At 43.6% G+C, this 23,187-nt stretch overlaps 1 protein-coding gene across 2 annotated transcripts; it reads left to right on the forward strand.

Annotated features, from left to right (window-relative positions):
- The first annotated feature begins 1,515 nt into the window (after positions 1 to 1,515).
- kntc1 (kinetochore associated 1) lies at positions 1,516 to 21,623 on the forward strand. 2 transcript variants are annotated; one of them, XM_041836318.2, is made up of 62 exons: positions 1,516 to 1,877; positions 2,131 to 2,275; positions 2,700 to 2,820; positions 2,954 to 3,069; positions 3,202 to 3,280; positions 3,382 to 3,459; positions 3,562 to 3,596; positions 3,695 to 3,805; positions 4,047 to 4,140; positions 4,301 to 4,353; positions 4,473 to 4,585; positions 4,712 to 4,766; positions 4,942 to 5,040; positions 5,387 to 5,430; positions 5,564 to 5,626; positions 5,727 to 5,802; positions 5,901 to 6,026; positions 6,347 to 6,513; positions 6,653 to 6,764; positions 6,900 to 7,043; positions 7,149 to 7,205; positions 7,331 to 7,402; positions 7,630 to 7,749; positions 7,876 to 8,019; positions 8,162 to 8,257; positions 8,401 to 8,504; positions 9,075 to 9,177; positions 9,258 to 9,392; positions 9,514 to 9,633; positions 9,851 to 9,923; positions 10,117 to 10,184; positions 10,301 to 10,602; positions 10,875 to 11,047; positions 11,244 to 11,344; positions 11,517 to 11,661; positions 11,770 to 11,826; positions 11,916 to 12,079; positions 12,630 to 12,734; positions 12,876 to 13,004; positions 13,115 to 13,231; positions 13,425 to 13,534; positions 13,710 to 13,935; positions 14,041 to 14,130; positions 14,261 to 14,426; positions 14,564 to 14,622; positions 14,808 to 15,024; positions 15,144 to 15,217; positions 15,456 to 15,666; positions 15,898 to 16,010; positions 16,147 to 16,202; positions 16,297 to 16,375; positions 18,732 to 18,856; positions 18,969 to 19,104; positions 19,229 to 19,324; positions 19,476 to 19,532; positions 19,671 to 19,725; positions 19,824 to 19,887; positions 20,056 to 20,185; positions 20,447 to 20,536; positions 20,711 to 20,865; positions 21,028 to 21,127; positions 21,409 to 21,623. In XM_041836318.2, exons 2-62 carry the CDS (start codon positions 2,150 to 2,152, stop codon positions 21,436 to 21,438), a joined length of 6,636 nt encoding a protein of 2,211 aa, XP_041692252.2. In that variant the 5' UTR covers positions 1,516 to 1,877; positions 2,131 to 2,149; the 3' UTR covers positions 21,439 to 21,623. The 2 variants fall into 2 exon arrangements, with proteins under 2 accessions (XP_041692252.2, XP_041692253.2); XM_041836319.2 differs by having other exon boundaries at positions 1,516 to 1,855.
- Positions 21,624 to 23,187: the final 1,564 nt, after the last annotated feature.

Below are 23,187 nucleotides of genomic sequence, written 5' to 3' on the forward strand. Positions count from 1 at the left end.
TTCAAACAATTTTCTTGTTGTCTGCTTGTTTTAATCAATTACAAAACTACATTTAAGAAAGTCTAAAGATCCCTATCGTTCGCACAACTTAGAAAAACATAATATTATAGGGCTTCCCTCATGCCCCTGTTTTCATGACGATGCTAGCAGCCACTGAGTGAGCGAGTGCTAGCTAGCCACCGACCAGAACATTTGGGGTGTGTTCGTAAATTGCCTCCAGTGTGTCAGAGTGCGCGCTGTGTAGTTGGTAAATTCAGAGTGTTGTCCAGAGCGCACATTGGACGCTCTGGCGGAGGAGCAGGGTTGATCCAAGCGTTCTGATCTCACAAAGGCACTCAAGCTAACTGGCAAAAAATGGCTAGCTTGCCAGAGCGCAAAATAACTGATTCATTTACGAACTCGCAACACCCATTGAATATGACTGTGTTGATAAAACAAGTTTACTGGAGAACTGAGACCAAGTAGAGACTTTTGGACAAGGTGGATAATGGTATAATATAAGGCAGTTTATTCAGAGGTAAAGATATCTGGAATCGCGTGCACGGACCCGTTCGTCAATCTCGTAGGGAGATATCTGAGAGAGCCCCGAAACATTGTGTGCTGACATTTTATACAATAAAATGAAGTAGGTTGATTCTAGTAGTTCTGATCTTCTGATTGGTCCTGATGAGTTGGGCGAGGTCCCCTCCAGGTTAGTATCACTGTTGCATTGGCTCTGAGTCGGGTTCTCTGTCTTCAGATGTTCAGCCTAAGAGAAGGGGATTTTTGTGTGTGTGTGTGTGTGTGTGTGTGTGTGTGTATGTGTGTGTGTGTATGTGTGTGTGTGTGTGTGTGTGTGTGTGTGTGTGTGTGTGGGGGGGGTGTGTGTGTGTGTGTCCTCAGAGCAAGAACTCGTGAGTTGGAAGAACTGAGAGACCTATGGCGTGGGTGTTGTCCTTAGCCACCTGCTGATAAGGCTGACAAGATAGGACTCTTTTGTGCATTGTATTGAATACAAAGGCCCAACACAAAATGGGTCATGCACAAGATTTTAGTCAGACCAAGCTATAACATTATATATTTACTACGACAAATGGTGTCAGTAACGTCGGGAAAAAAACCGAATCTAAATTGTTGCCAGCAGTGCAGTTACAGTCACCAATGCTTTAGATAACATGAAAACATCCTAACCACCTCTGCTAGGGCAAGTAAAATGGTCAGGGTGAGGTGTACTCTCATTTGTGTCTGGAAGTAGCTAGCAAGCTAGCCAACTTTAGCCAGTTAGCTTGGGTGCTTGATCAACCCTACTTCTCCGCCAGAGCGTCCAGTGTGCTCTCTGAACGCTCCAAGAGCGAAACGCATTGAATTTACGAACGTACAATCTGACAAAGCTCTGAATTTATGAACGCCCAGAGCGCACTATGGCACTCCAGTGTGAATTTACGAATGCACCCCTAATAGACAATCTTTGGTTTACAAGCCAGAACCCAGATAACCAATCACTGATTGCGCACGCCTACTAAAGATAGTTGAAAATGAAAAAGATAGCAATTTGAATTAGCGTCATCTTGGTTTGAGAACGATTTCCATTCCACCAACTCAATCTGGGGGAGCGCAAAGAAATAGACAAACACTATATCAGATCACTCTTATTTTATAATAACCTTTGATCATTTTGATTGAATGCTTCAAATTAACCTTATCATTTTAAGTTCAAGTATGCTCCTGTAACTACACAGGAAGTAAGTAGAGTTGCGCTTCTCTCTTTAGGGTCTTTGTTTTAAACCGCCAAATTCTGAACCCGCACAGTGGGGTGTTGTTGTGTCAGTGTGGCGCTCAGTTTGCTATCAAGCCGTGGTCAGGGTACCTGTAATCGGTGAGTTTGGTATCTACAACCGGTGAGTTTGTTACCGCGATATAGTCAAAATTATTTAATAACATGTCTATAGCTATATGTACTGTGTATGCAGAGAGATTGGTAAACTTTTTTTTTTTTACCTAGCTAACGTTAGCTACAGTAGCTAACTGACGTGACAGCAAAGAGTGGTGACGGCTCTAGTACTAGCATACTAGGTCTATGTTAAGTAACGTTAGCTAACTAACTAGCTTCCTAGTTATAACTGACCTGTTAGTGTCCCGATTTTCATCTAGGTAGGTGGACGGAATAACAATGTGGAACGACGTTGAACTTCTAACCAATGAGGATACCAACACAGGTCGCCTTTGTAATGTTCGAGAGGAGAATAGTGGTTTGTACCAAGTGGATACTTTGGTAAAAATTGCCTCACCTGAAAAGGTAAGACCAAAAGTAGCCGATTAAACTCAGCTCCACGATTTACAATGGAGTTGAGCGGCGACTAACTTAGAGTAGTGTGGTCGGACTGGAGCTCCGACGTCACATAAAGATTACTGTGCGGCCTATTTTTTTGGGTGCTGAAATCAATCGTTTTTGATAAAAACGTAATTTTATGTGACGTCAGAGGTCCAGTCCACCTCCGCCTACACTAGTCGCCACTCAACTCCATCGTAGTTGGAGTTGAGTTTAATCGGCTAGACAAAAAGTTAACGACTCTCTCCAACCAGATTATTGATTACCTATACAGTTATGAACACCTTCTAGCTAGGTACCTTCTATTCGAATACAGTATGCAGTGCCGGTATTGATTAATTTCATGACAGGGTCTTTAGTGCAACTTGTTCACATTATTGTTTTCCTGCAGGTGTTGTCAGATCCTCAGCTTTACTCCTCCAGCAGCTCAAACTGCAGCATTGTTGTTGCTGATTCAACTGTTATCCTGTTTGACTTCAGCTATCAGACTATCTTGCTGCATCTTGACTTTGGTTAGTATCTCTTTTGTGTTCTGTGTGTAATAATAATAATAATAATATAATAATAATGTGTGTAGATGTTGTCTAATGTAATGATGTCTTGCATTATGGTGAATGATGTTAAATAAAAGCATGTTTATTTCAGACTCTGATGTGGATACTGTGGATGTTTGTCTGGACGGCCAGTTTTTGGTGGTTTGCGAGAGAAACGGAAACCTCCATCTTATCTATGTGCCTCAAAAGAGGACTCTTCTCACCAGAGTAAGAGATTGGGATGATCTCATATCCCCTATGATATTTCAGCGATTAAGTGTGTCAGTGTCATAAGTGTGCCTAAAGTGCTTGCATGCTGAGTCTACTATACTTTTTGTGTGTTTTTTTAAACTCTGCTAGGCTATGCTGGAGAAAGTCCCCTCTGGAAATGAGAAAACATATCGACATCTTATCCTACAGGAGGATAAGACATCTTTAGGTGAGTAGTTCATAGTTTGTCATGACTTAGGAATAAAATTATACAGTGTTTCTAAATGGTCTGTTGAGGTGATAGGTTAAACCTTATATTGTTGTTGCCAGGGATGTACCACCTGTTCCTCCTTACTCCAGATGGATTTTTTCACATCACAAACCTTGCCCTGGAGAAGATTAAAATAGGTATTTCATTTTAATTAGGCTTTCATATCGTTTTCTTTTACTTGAGAGTTGTTACATTTAACTTTCAATTATTTTAAACCATGTTCTCTCTCATCTCTGTAGCTATTGAGAAAATGGACATTGGGGCATTGAAAGAGGTATTTGGCTTTAACTATGTTGGAGATGGTAAAATAACGATTCAAACGATATGAAGTCAGAATAATCAACCCCAAACCATCACATTGTTTCTCGCCAGCTCCAGTCTCTAATTAAGACAGACTTCTGCTCCACCAAGGAGATCCATGGAGGGGGATGCAACACAGCAGTGATGTACAACCTTGGCAATGAAATCCACCTCATGATTGGGGTATGGTTGTGCGCAAGTACCTGCACTGCTTTGTTACGAAATATTTTGATGTAAAAAGCTAAGCTAAATCTTTGAAAGCATAATGAGAGAAAGCTGCTGCCGATAATAGAAAGTTAGACTTTTATTCATCAAGTAGGCTATTCATACAGTATTTATTCACTTTTAACATATCATCTGTATAGCTTCTCGCATAACTGATGTGGTTATGATTTCATTCATTGTTTTTTGTTCTTTTTCACAGGCGGATGGGGAAGCTGTTCTAACCCGCTGGAGATTGGATCATAGTCAGGGCACGATGTCTCTCTTTCAGTCCCTGGACTCCAGCTTAATACCAGGTAGCTTTGATAACATTTAACTGTCTGGCTTTGGTTAAACTACACTTTACTGTTTTGCCTGAATTGCTTATGTATGTCATCAATAGTTAGGTTATAGCATTATTTTTGAATTGTTGTGGATTAATGTCGCAGTCAAATGTATCCCTTATCTGTATTGTAGGGGTGAGAAAGATCCTGGTGGTGGACAATCTCATGTATGTTCTTAGCGCAGAGGTGAGTCCAGCTGAATGAATCTTCATCAATCAGTTTATGATTGTATTCTTTAGCCGTTTGGTCATTAGAACATTTTAAGTTGGACATTAATCTTTCTGTACCTTTTCAATTGGTCTTAGAACATTCTGAGTCTTTGGGACCTGCATTTCCTGGTGATGGTGTGCTGCTGGCCTGACCTCTCCATCCATGACTTCCTACTCATCACAGAGTGTGACTCTGCTTCAAAGGCCACGTATGTGTTCACTTCAATACTATACTATTGTTAGACCTATACTATTTAAATTAACATCATGTAATGTTTCATTTTCAAATGCTTGTGCTGTAATGATTTTGAAAACAAAACCTCTCCTCTTCATAGGCAAGAAAGTGCCAGCACAAAAATCATTACATTGACCATGCAAGACAAAAGCCAGGTAACTCCAGTCTGTTTCTATGGTTCCTAGACAGCTACTTGTTCGTAGTAATCCCATCATGTACATACATTAATGCTTCTCTGGTTGAAGTAGTTGTTAGAAACATCTGAGGTCCTCTCTGACTGTGTGTTTGTATATGTTTGTTGACGGCAACGCCCTGTATTGTTAACCTTAGATGAGGAGCCTGCAGGTGCGCTCTCTTCCCTCCATGACTGTCCTTTATTCTCTGGAGGTCTCCTCTACATCCTGCCTGGTCCAGACAAGAATAAGCACGGTAAACCATAAACAGTTATAATCCACCCTGATTGCATCAGATATATTATATCAGGTTCAGAAAGTACACCAAATTCACAATTTTCCTAATTGAAAAGTTTTGATGAGCATTGGAATTGGAATTTCAGTGTACTTCCTGAATTGACTGGAATTGAAATGGAATTGACGTCCCCAACCCTGTCAGATATCACACCATATTACAATACCCAAGTAGCGAAGGATAATGGAACATTAAGTTGTACAGGTATTATTTCACTTTAGATTATGAAAGGATGCTGAAGCTTTGACATACAGTATTATCCAACCTCAGACATATTGTAAATTGTTTTTATCCTTCTGAATTTCAGGACACTATATATTTACTAGAGGGGATTTACGAGAATTCACAAAAGTAGGTGTTTCTTTGGCTGTTTAATGACACTAGGGTTACCCTGAGTAAATACTTTGGTGGTGGAGTTCCACAAATAACAGTGAATTGACATGTGTAAATGCAAATCATATGTTTTTTTCTCACTGACAACTAGCTCTGAGGAGCCTATATCCTCTGTCGTCATGAGATGCTTCACAGAGGCTTTGCCTGAGAACAGGTACAGTAGTGTCATCACGCACTCGCCTTATTTCCTTGTTCTTGCAGTAGTTACCGTACATGATGTCAATATCAGTAAACACACTGTTTATTGTCCCCAGACTCAGCAGACTTCTCTACAAACACAAATTTGATGAGGCAGAAAAGTTTGCCATAACATTTGAGCTTGATGTTGAGGTTGGTATAATTTTTCTGGGATTGAGAAGTTATTCTAACTAAAATGAATAATAAATGTACCTGACTGACCAGCCACCCTCCCTCCCCTGCCCACCCAGCTTGTCTATAAGGTGAAGCTGGACTTTGTGCTGGAGCAGCTGGCGTCAGCCTCTGTGGGGGGCTATGGGCAGGATGTATGGTCTGATCTGGTGGAGGAGGCCAAGACCAACCTGATGAAGATCATGGTGAGTGTTATCAGGGGTGTATATAACAAAGCAGGATAAGTCAACCAGCTAACTTTATTTTAATATTCTAGAATAAAAACATTGAATCCATAAACAAAGAGACTTGAAAATGGGGATGGTATAATTCTCAAACTCTGACTGGTGTGGAGAGAAGGGTATAAGTTTGAACCACAAGCTGGCAAACCTACAGTAGATAGGGCCACAGTGTAATGAGGTGCTCTTAAACAAGCCATCTATACATTTTCAAATGTAACATTTCCCTAAAAGGTTGAGATTAAATAAGTACACTGTGCTCATTGACGAGTGTGTTTGTGTGTCAGGATGAGCAGTATGTGGTGGAGTACTGCCTCAAGGCTCCGTGGCCAACTTTTGACACTGCAGAGAAGATGCTGAACCATGCCGCCTCCTGCTGCCCCTCCTCCCAGATCCAGGAGGCTCTGGCCAGACTCGCCACCTTCTGCTGTCTCCACAACCTGGACAAGTTCAAGTACGTTCAATTTGACTGTAATTCTATTCCTTGCTTGCTAAAGGTTATTGAGGATGTAGAGTATATGTATTATAACTGTGTAAATTAGTGCCATGCCCGTACTTATGTTTAATTCCCTCTCCTGGTTGTTTCTCTCCAGTGGGATCGCCTGGATTGAGTTTCTGAACAGTACAGACTACGTTGGGGACATGCTGTCCCACTTGAGAGAGGGAGACCTGAAGGGGGCCCAGCACCTTTGGCTTAGACACGAGGTAACACAAATTATCACACAATCAACTGTTGCACCATAAGACATCTAATGGAGTTTCATATTTTGCACTTGTAATATGTGGCTTTGACTGGAGGATGATTTATCTTTGTCTGCTGTTTCTGTGATTGTCCTGTAGGGAGAGATTGCAGTGCAGTTTGATGAGAGAGGTCTTGGTGCTCTGCTCAGCTCCATTCCAGAGGACCTTCCATCCCAGGACCTCTGTCTCTGGCTTAGGAGTGTCATTGTTCCCTTTGTGAGGAGAGTGCTACCTAGAGGACAGGTACAGTGGTCAGGGTGGAAAACTGATCATGATGACAAATATGTTTTGAACAGTTTGTATTTCCAGTTTCTTTGTTGACAAGGCCTTTGAATAATGTGTTCCTAGAAAATCCTTGCAAGGTGGTTGGAGCAGAGGGCCAGGATTGTGGAGTTAACGGAAAAGGTCAAGCGAACACCTCTTTACATTGCTAGACGGGAATAACTCTGAGTGCTCTAGTCAATAACATGACTGATTAGGTGATCACACACCACACTTAAACATTTATTCTACCCCTTATGTTCCTGTAGGGAGACTGGCCCCAGAATGGGCTGAACTTGGCAGAACTTGGGTTGCCCTTGTTATGGATGTGGATACCTTCTGTAAGCTGAATATTTTTTTTTTTTTGTATTTATTTATTTCTTCTCCCCAGCTTCATTTTACCAGCTCTTTCCTTTTGGTTCCTTTAACTGTCACCCCCCCCCCCACTTCCTATTCCCTCTCTGCACTCTCAATTCATGCTCACTTTCATACACTGGATGTCAAGATTTATATGCTTAGTCATGGATTAGCAGGAAGTAACCTATCCTCTTGTGATTGGTGGTCTCAGGAGGATGACTATGGTTCAGAGGAGGTAGAGCACCTCAAGTCCCTGGTCTCTAACCTCCGCCAGCTGCTGGACCTCTACAACAAGTACAACTGCAAGCTCTCCTTGTCAGTCTTTGAGAAGGTCTGTGTGTGAAAGCCATCTGGGGATTGTCTGGTTTGGATTCGCATCCTGTTGTTTTAAATCTTGTTGAAATTCTGTATGTTATTGTACATGGTATCTCTCTATCTGCCCTGCTGGGATGTTTAGGCAAGTATCCGCAGCGTAGCGTTCCTCATGCTGGATAAAGTGCCTGCCCCAGAACTGATCCCTGCCACGGTGGAGAGCAGCGTCAGGCCCTACAGCCTGGAGCACCAGCTGCCCCTGGATGAGCTGCTGCTACAGTACATCAAGGTGTTTACCTATCCACCAGGAGACACACTTTACTATGCATTCCACTTGGCTGCTCATATTATAAATTGTTGACTGTCAGACATCATCTGATTTGAGTCATTGCGTGTGATTTAGACACATTTTTCTCTCTATACCACTGTAGGATCTGCTGGAGCGCTGCAGCTCCCAGACCACTACGTTGTTCACAGAGTGGGAGGCCAAAGCCGTGGCTGTGCTAGGCTGCATCACGGACACTGATGTGAGTTTAAACACTCTAATAAACCACTTCCTGCCCTTCAAGGCTTGGCCACCAAATTAGATTGTAGATTTATGTACACGTTTTGATTGACATACTGCGCACTTAGTATTCAGCTGTTTTCAACTGTGCTGTGCCGTGTACAGCTGGTGGTAGACGCTGTGTTGGAGATCATGCAGAAGGCTGTGGTGCCCTGGACTGAGGTAGTGGAGAGGCTGGTCCAACAGCACCTGGAGATGGAGGGACCCAAGTAAGACTTACTGATCTGATCCTCCTCTGGTAACAGAGAGCCCTGCCACTTGTCACAGTTGTAGGCTTGTAGGGCCTCCCGAGTGGCGCAGCGGTCTAAGGCATCGCAGTGCTGAGGCGTCAGGCTGTGTCACTGCCAGCCGTGACCGGGAGACCCGTGAGTCGGCGCACAATTGGCCCAGCGTCGTCCGGGTTAGGGGAGGGTTTGGCTGGCTGGGATTTCCTTGTCTCATCGTGCTCTAGCGACTCCTTGTGGCGGGCCGGCCGCCTGCAAGCTGACTTCGGTCGTCAGTTGGACGATGTTTCCTCCGACACATTAGTGCGGCTGGCTTCCGGGTTAAGTGAGCAGTGTGTCAAGAAGCAGTGCGGCTTGGCAGGGTCGTGTTTCGGAGGATGCATGGCTTTCGACCTTTGCCTCTCCCGAGTCCGTAGGGGAGTTGCAGCAACGAGAGAAGACTGTTACTACCAATTGGATACCACGAAATTGGGGAGAAAAAGGGGTTCAACATAAAATACAAATAACAGTTGTAGGCTTGGGTTTTGATCTTCCACATCCTATCCAATCCCACAGGCAGGAGCTTCTGAAGGAAAGCTACCGTCTGATGGAGATGAGGAAGCTGCTCAGAGGCTACGGGATCCGCAACTTCAACCTCTCCAACAACACTCAAATCATGGTAGGACTTTCAGGGTGCTTACAGTATGTAGATGTGTGTATTTATGTCATTTCTGATCCATGTTGATTCTCCCCCTGTAGACACTGGTGAGGTACATCCTCAAGCAGGACCTCCCCACCTCCCTGGAGGACTCTCTGAAGCTGGCTGGGGCCTACAAACTCCCCACCTCCCAGATACACATCTTGTACCTCATCCAGCTGATTAGCCAGAGCAAGGTACAGTATGTGAGCCCAGCCTACAGCTCCTCCCATGGTGGCTGTTGCTTTCTGATGGGGAATCTCTTTTGTTCTGTGTGTTGCATGTGTGTAATGTCTGTGTGTTGGTTCCTATTTGCAGAGTGAGCCATGTGTGACCCTCCTGAAAAAGCTTGCCCCTGCGGAGGCAGAGTGTGTGATCGAGAGGCTGGCTAACTGGGCACGACTGGAGTTGCAGGACAAAGACCATGTGTCTGAGGAGGTGAGGCTCTTTCAGGGGCAGTAGGGGTGTATTTGCATTTAGCAGATTTAAGACTATTCAAGTTCCATCATGGTGCATTGACATCTGCGTTTAATAGGTTTGATATAATTTTGAAATACAGTGTTTAGTAGTGATGTTCTGTACATGCCTTTTCTCCATTTTAGTATACTCTTCATGCAGATTCACTTGCATTCTTATTGTGGCCAATTTCTAATAGCACAAGAAGCACCAGATGGTCATAGCACAAGTGATGGTGGAGGCACTGAAGTTCTTACAGAGGATCCAGAAAGGTAGTGGCAGCTTTTAAACTATATCAATACAGTACTTGAAAAGACTGATTGCTAAACCTCCCAATATTGAAGATTCACAGTGTCTGAGGTCTTGATAAACTATGAATGTACCAGAGAGTTTGTATGGATGTGCTAAGAAACCTTTACGCATGGAGTTGACAGCTTGTGAACATGCTAATTTTCTCCCGGTTAGGGGATGCCTTTAAAAGTGTGGATTGCGAGAACAATTTGATGATGTTTAAGGCGATTGCTCACCTACAGGTAAGGTTCAATCATGGAATGATTTTGCAATATGTGAGATGAAGGCCTCACCTGACTCACTTTGTCTGGTCTTTGACCTCCTCTGCTGAAAGCCTCCTAATATACTCCATTTCCAGGAGGACTTTGACATCTTCCTCACCCCCAACAACTATGAGGACCCCAAGGTGCGAAAGCAGTTCCAGGAGCATCACATCACAGCCTATGAGAACACCCGTGCTCGAGGTCCCTCCAAGAGCAAGGTCACAGCCACCCCAATGGTGGCCAACGACCCTGACGGCAAGACCAAGACCATCTCCACCGAGGCCGGCCTCCGCCGCTTGGCACGGCAGCTCCAGCGCACGGAGCAGGAGCTGTGGGCTGACTTGGCCCTGCGTGCCCTGGGGGTCGGCAAGGTCGACAAGGCCCTCAAGATCCTCAGGTCAGGGGGGCGGGGAACCAAGTTTGGGGGAGGGGGGTAATTAATTTGGCATGAGGTAAAGAAAAGCTTCGATGTGTTCTGAGAATGACAGGGCCCCTCTTTTTTTTTTAATTATTTATTTTTATTTTTATGAAGGTTTGTCATAATCTGAATATCTCATCCACAACATTTAAGTGTTTGATGGTAGTGTGGGCTTTTGCACTACATTAACCTTGGGTACCTCCTTGAATTTGTCTCTCACTACCCTCAACCCCCTGACCCTGTTCCTACAGTGAGCTGTATGAGCACCATGGTACCACCAGCACAGGGAAGGTGCTTTTCAGCGCTGCCCAGAAGCTGTGCCAGATGCTTGAGGCAGACGTGCCCATGATCCTCCCTGAGGGCGTGGACCTCCCAGCAGTCATCCACAAGCTGGCCTGCCAGGCCATCACTGTCTGCCACTCAGGTACTGTACAGAACGAACGCCCTGAGCCTGGAGGCTAACTCGTGGCTTTATGGGATCTCCCACATTTTCATTTTAGAAGGAGCCTATCCTCCAATGAATTGTGTAAGTAGTTTACATAATGTGATACTGTATGACTTCAGCACCCTGGTAAGTGATACCTCTGACTTGAGTTTGGGCTCCCTATTGTTTCTCTCAGACCTGCTCCTAGACTGTGTGGAGCTGTGTAAGAGCACACGGGCTGCTATGGATGTCTACCACCAGTGTCAGCTGTCAGACAACTATGGCTTCATAGCAAAGGTGAGTGCCAGTACTACACTTCACTTTGCCCCATCAAAGACTACCAGATTCTTACCAGAGACCTCAATGACAATCCTCTAATCAATAGATTATAATATTAGACATTCACTTAGAAAGAGAGTCTTTGTTCGTGTTGGGTCATCAGGCTTTAATGTCACTGCCATGTGTTCAGGATTTGTCCCTGGCGGCTGAAAAGGACCCGTACTCCCAGTGGAGCTTCCAGGATGTCTTTAATGAGGACTGCATCATCCTGGACCCTGTGTCTGTCCTGCCGGTCCAGTATGAGATCACCAACTGTCTGCTGCCTTTCTCCTCAGGTATCTTTTTTAACAATGTATCACGTGTGATGTTATACACCTTTTATAATGTCCAACCACTAAGGTATCTATATTAATTGCATTAACTCATGTTAATTCATGTTGCAGATAGAAAGCTTTACCCACTGGACTGCTCCTGTCTTTCTCACTGCTCTTTCGAACAAGGTAGCTACTGCAGTTTCCTCCAATGAATAGACTGATATAAATGCTGTTTTTATGCAGCCTTACCCTCATGACTCCTTGTCCACGTACAGATGCCAACTTCCTGAACCCCCTACTGGTGCCCCTGGCCTCCATGCATCAGATGCTGCAGGAGTGTAGTCAATTGGAGCTGGCCCTAAGACTGCTGGTCAACTCCTTTGGCAGCTGTCTGCAGCACGTCACCTCCAACATCATGGACGTCAAGCTTGGCATTCAGGTATGATGGCTACAGTACAGCACCAACGTCAAAATGATGATGTTTTTCAGGTGTTTTAAATGTTTTATTGTAGAGCAGAGGTATAAATGCATACAAATGTACATTTGAATGAGACATTTTTTGTTGTTGCATAAATGACAACATGAACATACAAAAAATTACACCAGAAGTATAACAGCAGGATATCAGTGCAAGAGTTTTAGCACATTTAAACAATGGATATATCAAAAACAGTGAAGTAAAAAGCAGACTCAAGACAAAACAGAAACCCCCCAGTGTGGTACCCCTGTTAGCCTCCCCACCCTGTGTTTTCCAGGTGTTTTGTACAGATAGTTTCATGTGTTTGTGAAGCAGACTTAGGAAAGTGACATTGTCAGAGGTGTACTGTAGTGTCTCACCTGGAACTATAAGCAAGCAATCCCTTGATCAGTCTTTGCATTTCTGTTGCTACATATCTCTGTCTAGGTTTACACTGTGTCTGTACTCTGGACCACTACTCTACATTGTATTGTGATGGGAAGTATTTACATTTTACATGTTCCCTTTTCAGCTCTACGGCCCGCAGGCCCTACAAAAATATAAGGCTTGCTTGAGTGATTTGAGAACAACTACTCTGTCCTCTATCAATGCTGTTGCAGTTGCCCTCCTGCACAAGGTGATGTGAGACTACTGTCCTGGATGTCAGACTTTCTTCACTTCAGTAAATTACATTGTATTCTGGCCATGCTGTCTGTGTAATTTACAATATACCTAAAATGATAACTATAACAACTGGTGTTTTTGCTCTGTGCTAAAGGTGTTTAACTGGAGAGTGGTGGATTGTGACCTGGCTATTGGACTCTGCACTCTCCTGTCCAAAACCGAGGTGTTGAAGATACTGTGGAAGGTGATCGACAACACCTGGCAAAACTATGATAAGATCTTGGTAGGATCATTACACTTATTTACTGTCATTAAATGTTCCATCTTGAATTGTTTGTCATCATTTTGATTCATGTTGTATGTGACAAAGTCAGTATATCTCCATGATTTCAGGCTGTGGCTATGGTGGGGGCCCATCTCTGTAGCTTGTACTGCGAGCAGGAGGAGCGGAAGAAGTTTCTCTCTGTCATCACCGACGCCGAGTGGGGAATCGAGCTGGGCAAATTAGGGGTCTGTTGAAGCTCTTCAGTGTCGTTTTTCCCTATCTATTTGAAATTAGCAGTCTTTCAGATATTGCTGGTTTTCTGAAGAAATCTTGATTTTAAACTTTGCATTAATACCTGCTAATTAGGTGCATTTTTAACAATTTACCCTCCCCGCTTTGCAAGAGGACTCGGTTTAAAAGCCATGTCTCTCTCCCCAGATATCCATCCAGCCTGTGTTTCGTCAGTGTCCAGAGATGAAGAGTAACCTCATCCCTACCCTGGTGAAGAACAAGAACACCACCCCTGAGATTATCCTCCAGTACTGCAGGTGAGCTGTTATAGAAAGTCACATGCAACTTCAATCTTTAGTTTTTGGGTCTGATACTACTGCATGCTTTGCTTACTAGTAAATAGTAGACCAAGTAGTTGCCTATTGCTGTCTTGTGACGTTACGCTGTAATTAATGTGTGTATGTATGTCCTGTGTGTTCCTCCTACCTGCAGCACCTTTGGTCTGAACAGAGACGGAGTGATAAACCAGTACATCACCACCCTGCTGCTGCAGGAAGAGGAGGAGGAGGAGGAGGGGGTGGCAGGAGACCCTGGGGCAGGCCAGGGGGAGGAGCAGCCGCTGGGGCACGCAGACGCCCTGGAGAGAGCCCTGCAGATCATCCCTATGCTGCACAGCACCAGAAACCTCACCATCAGCCTCAGTGCTGCCATACTCAAGGTCTGAGCACAAGCAAATCTCAGCCTACGTTTAGGGGTTGGTGGTATGTTGTAATGATGTGTAGAGAAAATAGTGTTTAACTCTTGCGTTCCCTTTCCTCCTCAGCTTAGCCCATATAACTATGAGAGGATTGAGGGGGTGCTCAGGATCATACAGACAGCTGATGAGCAGATCACCAGCCTCCCAATCAGTCAGGTGTGGCGTCTTGATGTCTCATTTATCTTTGTGCTACATACCTCTGCTAAATAAGTGTAATCCTCAATGTCAGATTTTCTTTGGCATTTCGATCAAGTCTCGTCCACGATCAAGTCCCTCTCATCTCCAGGCAATAGGTCTGCTCCAGCACCTGAAGTCCTACAAGCGCATATCTCCCCCCACAGACCTGGAGAGCAGCCACCTTCTGGAGAATGGCCTGGAACCCTCGGCCCTGGCCAACACCAGACTGCCCTTCCACCTGCTCATGCAGACCACCAACTACTGGAAGATCATCTGTGAGTACCATGCTCAGTATAAGCTTACAATGTTCATGTGGTCAGTAAGTCTTCATAAATAAATCATTGAGTAGACCCTTAAGAATTTGCGTACTCTAGCTCCTATAGGGATTGAGGGATTCTCTTTCTGTGTTTAGCTCCAGAGCTCAGTGAGGAGACCTTTCCCACTCTGCTTCTGATAAGCAAGCTGATGAAGGTACAGTACTCTGCTCCACTGGTGGCTGTGGTTTATACTGTATATTACTGTTATGTTTGTTTTTAGATATGAGTGGTAGGCCTACCAGAATTTGAACTACAGTATTAACGGTGTATTAGTTGTTTCTTTTGATTTTAATTTGGTCACCTGTGAATTTGACCCTACTTCTTCCTGCCTTCTGTCAGGTGAACCTTGACAAGCTGTACATGTCAGCGGTGAACCACGTGTTTGAGAGGAGTATGAAGCCCTTACTCCTGAAGCAACATAAGAGGGGGCAAAAACACACCTCCAGCAAGGAGACCTTCAAGGTGGCTAAGACCATCATGGGGTACATCCACTGCATCCAGAACCCAGAGTGGGCCGCTGCCACAGCCCATAAAATCGCTCAGGAGCTGCCTCCAGGTCAGACTGTTAGCCAATCAGGCACTGCCATGCCACTGTTCATGGAGGAGACGGCCTCTGCATCAATGTTCATCCTATTAACTTTTTTGCATGTGTTTTTTTTCCCTTCTCTTCGTTAGGCACTGAGAAGACCCAGTCACTAAAGTTCTGCCTAGCTCTTGGTGATGCATGGTTGAAGGACCCAAAACTTGAGGTTAGACCACATATGTTTTGTTTTTATATTGTGTTGATGCTCTGAGGTCCTCAATGTTTATCCATAATCCATCCATGTTTAACTATTATAGATGTAGTTATGTCTGTTATGTCTGCGTCAGCTGCTTGAATTCAGGATATCCAGTCTTGTTTTCCCTTTCATGTATTTTTTATTCTTCTATCCAGTCCATTCTTGTACAATAAGAATTGTCTCTCCCCTCCTCTTGTCCCCTGAGCAGGAGGCAGCTAGGACCAGGGTGGAAACCTTCCTGTCCAAGCTGAAGCTGCAGTTCCAGCGCTCGGCCACGGAGAACGCCCTGATGTCCAGCCAGCTGAACAGCCCAGAGCACCTGAAGCTGACAGGACAGCCCACCCGCCTCATCGTCACTCTGTACGAACACAGCAGCGTGGAGCAACGCTTCAGGGGCTCCGCTGGCCAAACCCACCCTGGTGAGCCCTCCACCATGACCAGGCCAACCACATGCAGGCCCACTCTTATTGCCATATGGCTCCATGTACACTTCTGAATGGCTAAGTGGAGCTACAGTATCACTGTGTTGATGACATGTACCATAGTGCTTTTAGAACACTGAGGTGATGGGGGGGCTAAGGAGCTAAATGGAACCAGACTATTATTTTGTATATAATTCTTTATGGTTTATTCTTCATTTGTATGACTAGACATTCACGCTGTATGCAAAGAAATAGCAGCCATCAATAGTGTGGATTTTCTAAATATCCGAAGCGTGCTGCTGGAGAAATGGATCTGCAAAACCGGCCCGGCTGCAGCCAAGGTAAGTCCAACCCTACACTGTCTCTATGATCTGCCACAGAGACTGGATGGGCTCATCACTAGGGGGAAAATAGTCCATTTTGCAAGACATTTTGGAGTATGTGATACAGCCTAACCAAAGGCTCTTTATTTTGAAGGATATCAACAACCAGGATTGTGTCAATGACATTCAGGAGGATTCAGATCTTATGAGGTAGCTCCCTGCATTCATCACTTGACTATCATAGCCTTACATTTCACTATATCTCTCTTGTTAATGGTTTCTCCCATGTCTCTCTCTCTCTCAGGGTGGTGTACCTACTGCAGATCTATTCTATGGATGTGGGAGTCTGTCTGCTGAGCCCTATCCTTTCAGCAGAAACATGGGTGAGTTGGTAGATGGGATGGGTCAGAATTGGACGATAAGCCTTGTTCCTATAATAATCATTATATGTTCCACATTTTAGTTTGGAATCGAGGGCTGGTGGGAAACAGTAGGTACCCAGTGTCTTAACACGCTATGACACGGTCATAACCATGTCATATGTCATAACAGCAGACATCATTTGTCATAATATGGTCATAGCACTGTCATGACCCATATATTTACACCTGTTGTGACATATATTGCGTTATTCAAATTGATTCAAATTAGTTTTTTCCCTGTCAAGAAGTTTACTTTCGTTTTAAAGTTTGTTTCTTGAATTCTTTAGTAATGTTTTTTTCATCATATTTTAAATAGCTTGTAGAAAATACACTTTATGACACTTTCATGAAGCATTATAACCATCCTGTGTCACTTTACTTGGACTAGGAAAATACACTTTATGATATTGTCAAGAAGCATTACGACCATCATAATCATATAAGCCAGATAGGCCTATCACGTACACTACCATTCAAAAGTTTGGGGTCACTTAGAAATGTCTTTGTTTTCCATGAAAACATACATTAAATGAGTTTGAATAGGAAATATAGCAAAATGCATAGGACATGTAGTCATTGACAAGGTTAGAAATAATGATTTTTAATTGAAATAATAATTGTGTCCTTCAAACTTTGCTTTTGTCAAAGAATCCTCCATTTGCAGCAATTACAGCCTTGCAGACCTTTGGCGTTCTAGTTGTCAATTTGTTGAGGTAATCTGAAGAGATTTCACCCCATGCTTCCTGCAGCACCTCCCACAAGGTGGATTGGCTTGATGGGCACTTCTTACGTACCATATGGTCAAGCTGCTCCCACAACAGCTCAATAGGGTTGAGATCCGGTGACTGTGCTGGCCACTCCATTATAGACAGAATATCAGCTGACTGCTTCTTCCCTAAATAGTTATTGCATAGTTTGGAGCTGTGCTTTGGGTCATTGTCCTGTTGTAGGAGGAAAATGGCTCCAATCAAGCGCCGTCCACAGGGTATGGCATGGCGTTGCAAAATGGAGTGATAGCCTTCCTTCTTCAAGATCCCTTTTACCCTGTACAAATCTCCCACTTTACCACCACCAAAGCACCCCCAGACCATCACATTGCCTCCACCATTCTTGACAGATGGCATCAAGCACTCCTCCAGCATCTTTTCATTTGGTCTGCGTCTCACAACTGTTCTTCTTTGTGATCCGAACACCTCAAACTTCGATTTATCTGTCTATAACACTTTTTTCCAATCTTCCTCTGTCCAGTGTCTTGTGTTCTTTTGCCCATCTTAATCTTTTATTTTTATTGACCAGTCTGAGATATGGCTTTTTCTTTGCAACTCTGCCTAGAAGGTCAGCATCCCGGAGTCGCCTCTTCACTGTTGACGTTGAGACTGGTGTTTTGCGGGTACTATTTAATGAAGCTGCCAGTTGAGGACCTGTGAGGCATCTGTTTCTCAAACTAGACACTTAATGTATTTGTCCTCTTGCTCAGTTGTGCACCGGGGCCTCCCACTCCTCTTTCTATTCTGGCTAGAGCCAGTTTGCGCTGTTCTGTGAAGGGAGTAGTACACAACATTGTACGAGATCTTCAGTTTCTTGGCAATTTCTCGCATGGAATAGCCTTCATTTCTCAGAACAAGAATAGACTGACGAGTTTCTGAAGAAAGTTATTTATTTCTGGCCATTTTGAGCCTGTAATCGAACCCACAATTGCTGATGCTCCAGATACTCAACTAGTCTCAAGAAGGCCAGTTGTATTGCTTCTTTAAATCGGCACAACAGTTTTCAGCTGTGCTAACATAATTGCAAAAGGGTTTTCTAATGATCAATTAGCCTTTTTAAAATGATAAACTTGGATTAGCAAACACAACGTGACATTGGAACACAAGACTGATGGTTGCTGATAATGGGCCTCTGTACGCCTATGTAGATATTCCATATAAAATCAGCCGTTTCCAGCTACAATAGCCATTTACGACATGAACAATGTCTTCACTATATTTCTGATCAATTTGATGTTATTTTAATGGACATAAAAATTGCCTTTCTTTCGATTCCATATGTGTTATTTCATAGTTTTGATGTCTTCACTATTATTCTACAATGTAAAAAAATATACAAAAACCCTTGAATGAGTAGGTGTTCTAAAACTTTTGACTGGTACTGTATGTCTCAAAAGGTCTAAATATAGGTGTCATGACAGTGTTATGACATATTATGACTTGGTTATGACAGTATCATAACGTGTTATGATGCTGGTTGTCAAGTAAAGTGTTACCCAGAATTGTGTATGTCAAAGTGTTGAATTCCCATTGTTGATATTTCTTCCTAGCCCCTCAGCAGTTCCGGCCCACGTCTTACTTTCTGCCACCGGAGTCGGGCCCTGCTTTGTCTCATCCACATTGCTGACCCCACCACCCTGGAAACCCAGCTACACATCCCCAAGACACAAGTCCAGTAAGCGCTCCTCACTCAGATAAAGGCCAGGAAATCAGTAGCTATGACTTCAGTTTCAGTTTCTGTACCTGACTGCTGATGGTCTGTTGCTGTGCTGTTTTTCCTCCTACAGGTATTACCTGAAGTGCTACATCTACCTGTCTCAGCTGGAGGACTTAAACATCCCTTACACAGTGGAATCATTCCTCAACAGTCCCAAAGAGGGCATGGTCAAGGGGCTGTGGAAGAATCACAGTCATGAGCCACAGGTAGGCCTACTCTATCTATGTAATGTATGCTTTAGGTGATTTCAGTTGATTTTATTCAATGTGATGCAACCAAGACAGGGTAATCAGGTTTGTATTGAGCTGAAGTCGCCCCCTGTCTCTGCAGGCTGTGCGTCTGGTGGCAGACCTTAGCCTGGAGTACCAGGTGTTTGACCCTCAGCTGTGGAATGGGTTACTGCAGAAACTACTGGGCTTCAACATGGTGAGAAGAGGCAGTCTACACACAGTTTCAAGAACAATACTACTGCTAGAAATAATAGATTCTACAGCCTGTCATGTCAATCAAGTTATATGGCATTAAGACAGGATATGTTGTTGTGGCACTAAATATGGTTTTCCCATCTGCTCTTCAGATAAGCTACTTGCAAAAGGTATTGGAGGCACTGGGAGCTGTCCCCTCTCTCTGGCAGGTAATTACAACCAGGTTCAGCGTGTGTCTGAAGGAGCCGATGATGTACATTTTTTAGGGAGATAACATTCACATCCACCACCTACGCTTTTGGCTTGGACAGTTCTTGATAAAGCTGTGTTCTTTCTTTTCCATCCAGGTCTCCAGTTTTTCCAGGACCTGGAGGAGTATGATCCTGGCCCCATTCGTATCAGGTAAATTACTCTATTAGACCCCAACTCAAAAATATGAGGGTGAGGTGGAGAAAACCACTGTCTTTGTGATTTTGCTGACTATGTTCTCTGTCACACAGCGTCTCTTCCTCTGAGTCCCCAACAGCAGGCAACACTCTACAGGACCTTTGTTCTCCTCCTTAAGTACGTTCTGTTGCTTTATAGAATAGGTTGATAACCAACTGTCACATAGGGGTCAAGAAGGGTGTCATGGCATTACCATGGTAACATCACTACATAATAATTCCACAAATCTTTGACAATGTGTTGATTTATCCTGCTCATCCCGCCATCTTCCCTGGTCTCTGGCAGGTGCCCGTTCCTGTTGAATCTGGACCTGATAGGCATCGCCAATCGCTTTGCCCAGTTCAGTCTGCCTGGCTTTGCCCTTGGTGCCCTCCTGCTCATCCCCTGTGCCAAGAGGAAGGGGCAGCAGATTCAGGTGAGGCAGCTGGGTCTGGGGCTTCCATAAGGATAGTGGTGGTAGGGGCCCACTACCAGCCCCCTAACACATCTGCCCTTTACCAAATTGTTATCTGCATCTTTAGATGGAATTACATTCAATTGTTGTGGTTTAACAATAGCCACAAACTGTCCAAGAATCTGAGTAAAACTATTAAAGGTATTGGTAGTGTCTATGCTTGAGTCTCTTCCCCCTGTTTGATGTGCTTACTGTGTAGTGTATATGAATGCTCCCTCCCAGGGCCTCCTGTCAGCCTGTAACCCCATCACCATCCTGGAGCAGGTGGATGAGCATATGAACACTGGGGAGTTGGCAGGGGTTCCCTCACAGGTGAGCTGCTATCACTTTTTCGTATTGCCTTCATTGGTCAACCACTGTTGGCTCTACTGTATGTGTGATTCCATCTGTTTTCTGTAATCTTTTACACATCTGATTATTTTGTGTTTTGAGAAAAGTTGTATGGAACTCAATGTGTGTAATTAACTGATTTCTTCTCCACCCCAGATAAGGGACACAGTCTTGACATTCATTTGCCAAAACGGGCAGTACCAGAAGCTGTGGAAGACCAAGCACTTCAATCTTCTCAAGCAACACATTGTGTCAAGTGGTGACTCCAACCAGGTGAAGGACCTGGTAGATTATTTGATCTCCCACAGCTGGTAAGTCCTCAAAGCAGTAATTTTACGAGCATTATTTGATGTATAATAGTATTGAATGAAAGTGTTAACCTCACACTCCAGGCAGGTATGAGTAGAGAAATGTTTGTTTCTATTATACGTAATTACTTTAATCCTTACCCTTTGTTGACCTCTGGTGTTCAGTGAGGAGGATGCCAACTCCCTGGCCCATGAGTATCTGAGACGCAGGGAGCGTAAAGGGAAACTAATACCAGACAGGTCCCCTGCATCAAGCGCCCTGAAGGTAACTATAGTCAGCAATCCTTTATAACATAAATTGATATTAGCATGGCATTCTTTTGTTTTAAAACATACTTGTTTATATATGTTACTAATGTGAAATGAGATATATATATATATATATATATATATATGCCATTTAGCAGACACTTTTATCCAAAGCGACTTAGCCATGCATGCATACATTTTTTTTGTATGGATGGCCCCAGTGGGTATCAAACCCAACTGAGCCACACAGGAGCACAAATATGTAATATCACTTTTTTTGGTGGGCTTGTGTTGCAGAAGTTTCTCAGCATCGATATAGACAGATAAATAAATGGTGTGGATATGAACAGGATGAAGAACACATATGGGACATGCAATATATTCACAGTATGTTTATTCTACTTTGTCTGTCTTTGGGCTACAAATGCAATGTTTGCACTTACTGTCTCCTTACTCAATTTTTTCACATGTAATATTCACTGTCTAGCTATTTTATAAATAACTGTACTAAACATTGTTTCTTGTGAAATGATTCATTTTCCAAGACGAGGAAGATTTTGTAATGGAATGATTAATGATAATGACATATTTTTATTACAACATACACTATTAGCAAGCAATATAAAAAGTTTGCAACAGTTATTTTAGTTAAAGCATCAATTAACATTTTAGTCATTTAGCAGACGCTCTTATCCAGAGAGACTTGCTTTTTAACTTCAAATTCATGTTCTGCACCATACCAGTCTGTCTTGCCTACATGTGTGAAAACAGTGCTTTTCTACATTCTGTAGTCAAAAATATATGAAAGAAACATTTGTTAGAAAGAATGATCAATTTTATTTGGAATACCATATACAGTGCATTCGGAAAGTACGGTAGAGGATCTGCAGATGGTCATACTATCTGTTCATAAGCAAATGCTTGCTGAGGTCAGGGTTAGATTTAGAATAAGGGTAAGGGTTAACCTCATCAGGCCAGAGGACCCCAGCAAAAACATTCACTACTTTAATTTATCTGCATGTCCAGCCCTTATATTTAGCCTGAGAAGGAAGTGTTTTACCATTTCCTTTTCAGGACAACCAGGGTACAAGTGGAACACAAATCAATTTGACATACAGTGAGGGGAAAAAATTATTTGATCCCCTGCTGATTTTGTACGTTTGCCCACTGACAAAGACATGATCAGTCTATAATTTTAATGGTAGGTTTATTTGAACAGTGAGAGATAGACTAACAACAACAAAATCCAGAAAAACGCATGTCAAAAATGTTATAAATTGATTTGCATGGCAATAAGTATTTGACCCCTCTGCAAAACATGACTTAGTATTTGGTGGCAAAACCCTTGTTGGCAATCACAGAGGTCAGACGTTTCTTGTAGTTGGCCACCAGGTTTGCACACATCTCAGGAGGGATTTTGTCCCACTCCTCTTTGCAGATCTTCTCCAAGTCATTAAGGTTTCGAGCCTGACGTTTGGTAACTCGAACCTTCAGCTCCCTCCACAGATTTTCTATGGGATTAAGGTCTGGAGACTGGCTAGGCCACTCCAGGACCTTAATGTGCTTCTTCTTGAGCCACTCCTTTGTTGCCTTGGCCGTGTGTTTTGGGTCATTGTCATGATGGAAATCCCATCCACGACCCATTTTCAATGCCCTGGCTGAGGGAAGGAGGTTCTCACCCAAGATTTGACAGTACATTGCCCCGTCCATCGTCCCTTTGATGCGGTGAAGTTGTCCTGTCCCCTTAGCAGAAAAACACCCCCAAAGCATAATGTTTCCACCTCCATGTTTGACGGTGGGGATGGTGTTCTTGGGGTCATAGGCAGCATTCCTCCTCCAAACACGGCGAGTTGAGTTGATGCCAAAGAGCTCGATTTTGGTCTCATCTGACCACAACACTTTCACCCAGTTCTCCTCTGAATCATTCAGATGTTCATTGGCAAACTTCAGACGGGCCTGTATATGTGCTTTCTTGAGCAGGGGGACCTTGCGGGCGCTGCAGGATTTCAGTCGGCGTAGTGTGTTACCAATTGTTTTCATGGTGACTATGGTCCTCTGTAGCTCAGCTGGTAGAGC

The sequence above is a fragment of the Coregonus clupeaformis genome, chromosome 18 (genome assembly GCF_020615455.1).
Source record: "Coregonus clupeaformis isolate EN_2021a chromosome 18, ASM2061545v1, whole genome shotgun sequence".
Classification (NCBI taxonomy): domain Eukaryota; kingdom Metazoa; phylum Chordata; class Actinopteri; order Salmoniformes; family Salmonidae; genus Coregonus; species Coregonus clupeaformis.

What these genes read in the sequence shown, in the direction of transcription:
- kntc1 (XM_041836318.2), top strand. Translation starts at nt 2,150, where the DNA reads ATGTGGAACGACGTTGAACTTCTAACCAATGAGGATACCAACACAGGT. An exon ending in TTGTGGAGTTAACGGAAAAG is followed by an intron (nt 7,206 to 7,330) that starts GTCAAGCGAACA and finishes ATGTTCCTGTAG; the next exon opens with GGAGACTGGCCCCAGAATGG. An exon ending in TGCTGCTACAGTACATCAAG is followed by an intron (nt 8,020 to 8,161) that starts GTGTTTACCTAT and finishes ATACCACTGTAG; the next exon opens with GATCTGCTGGAGCGCTGCAG.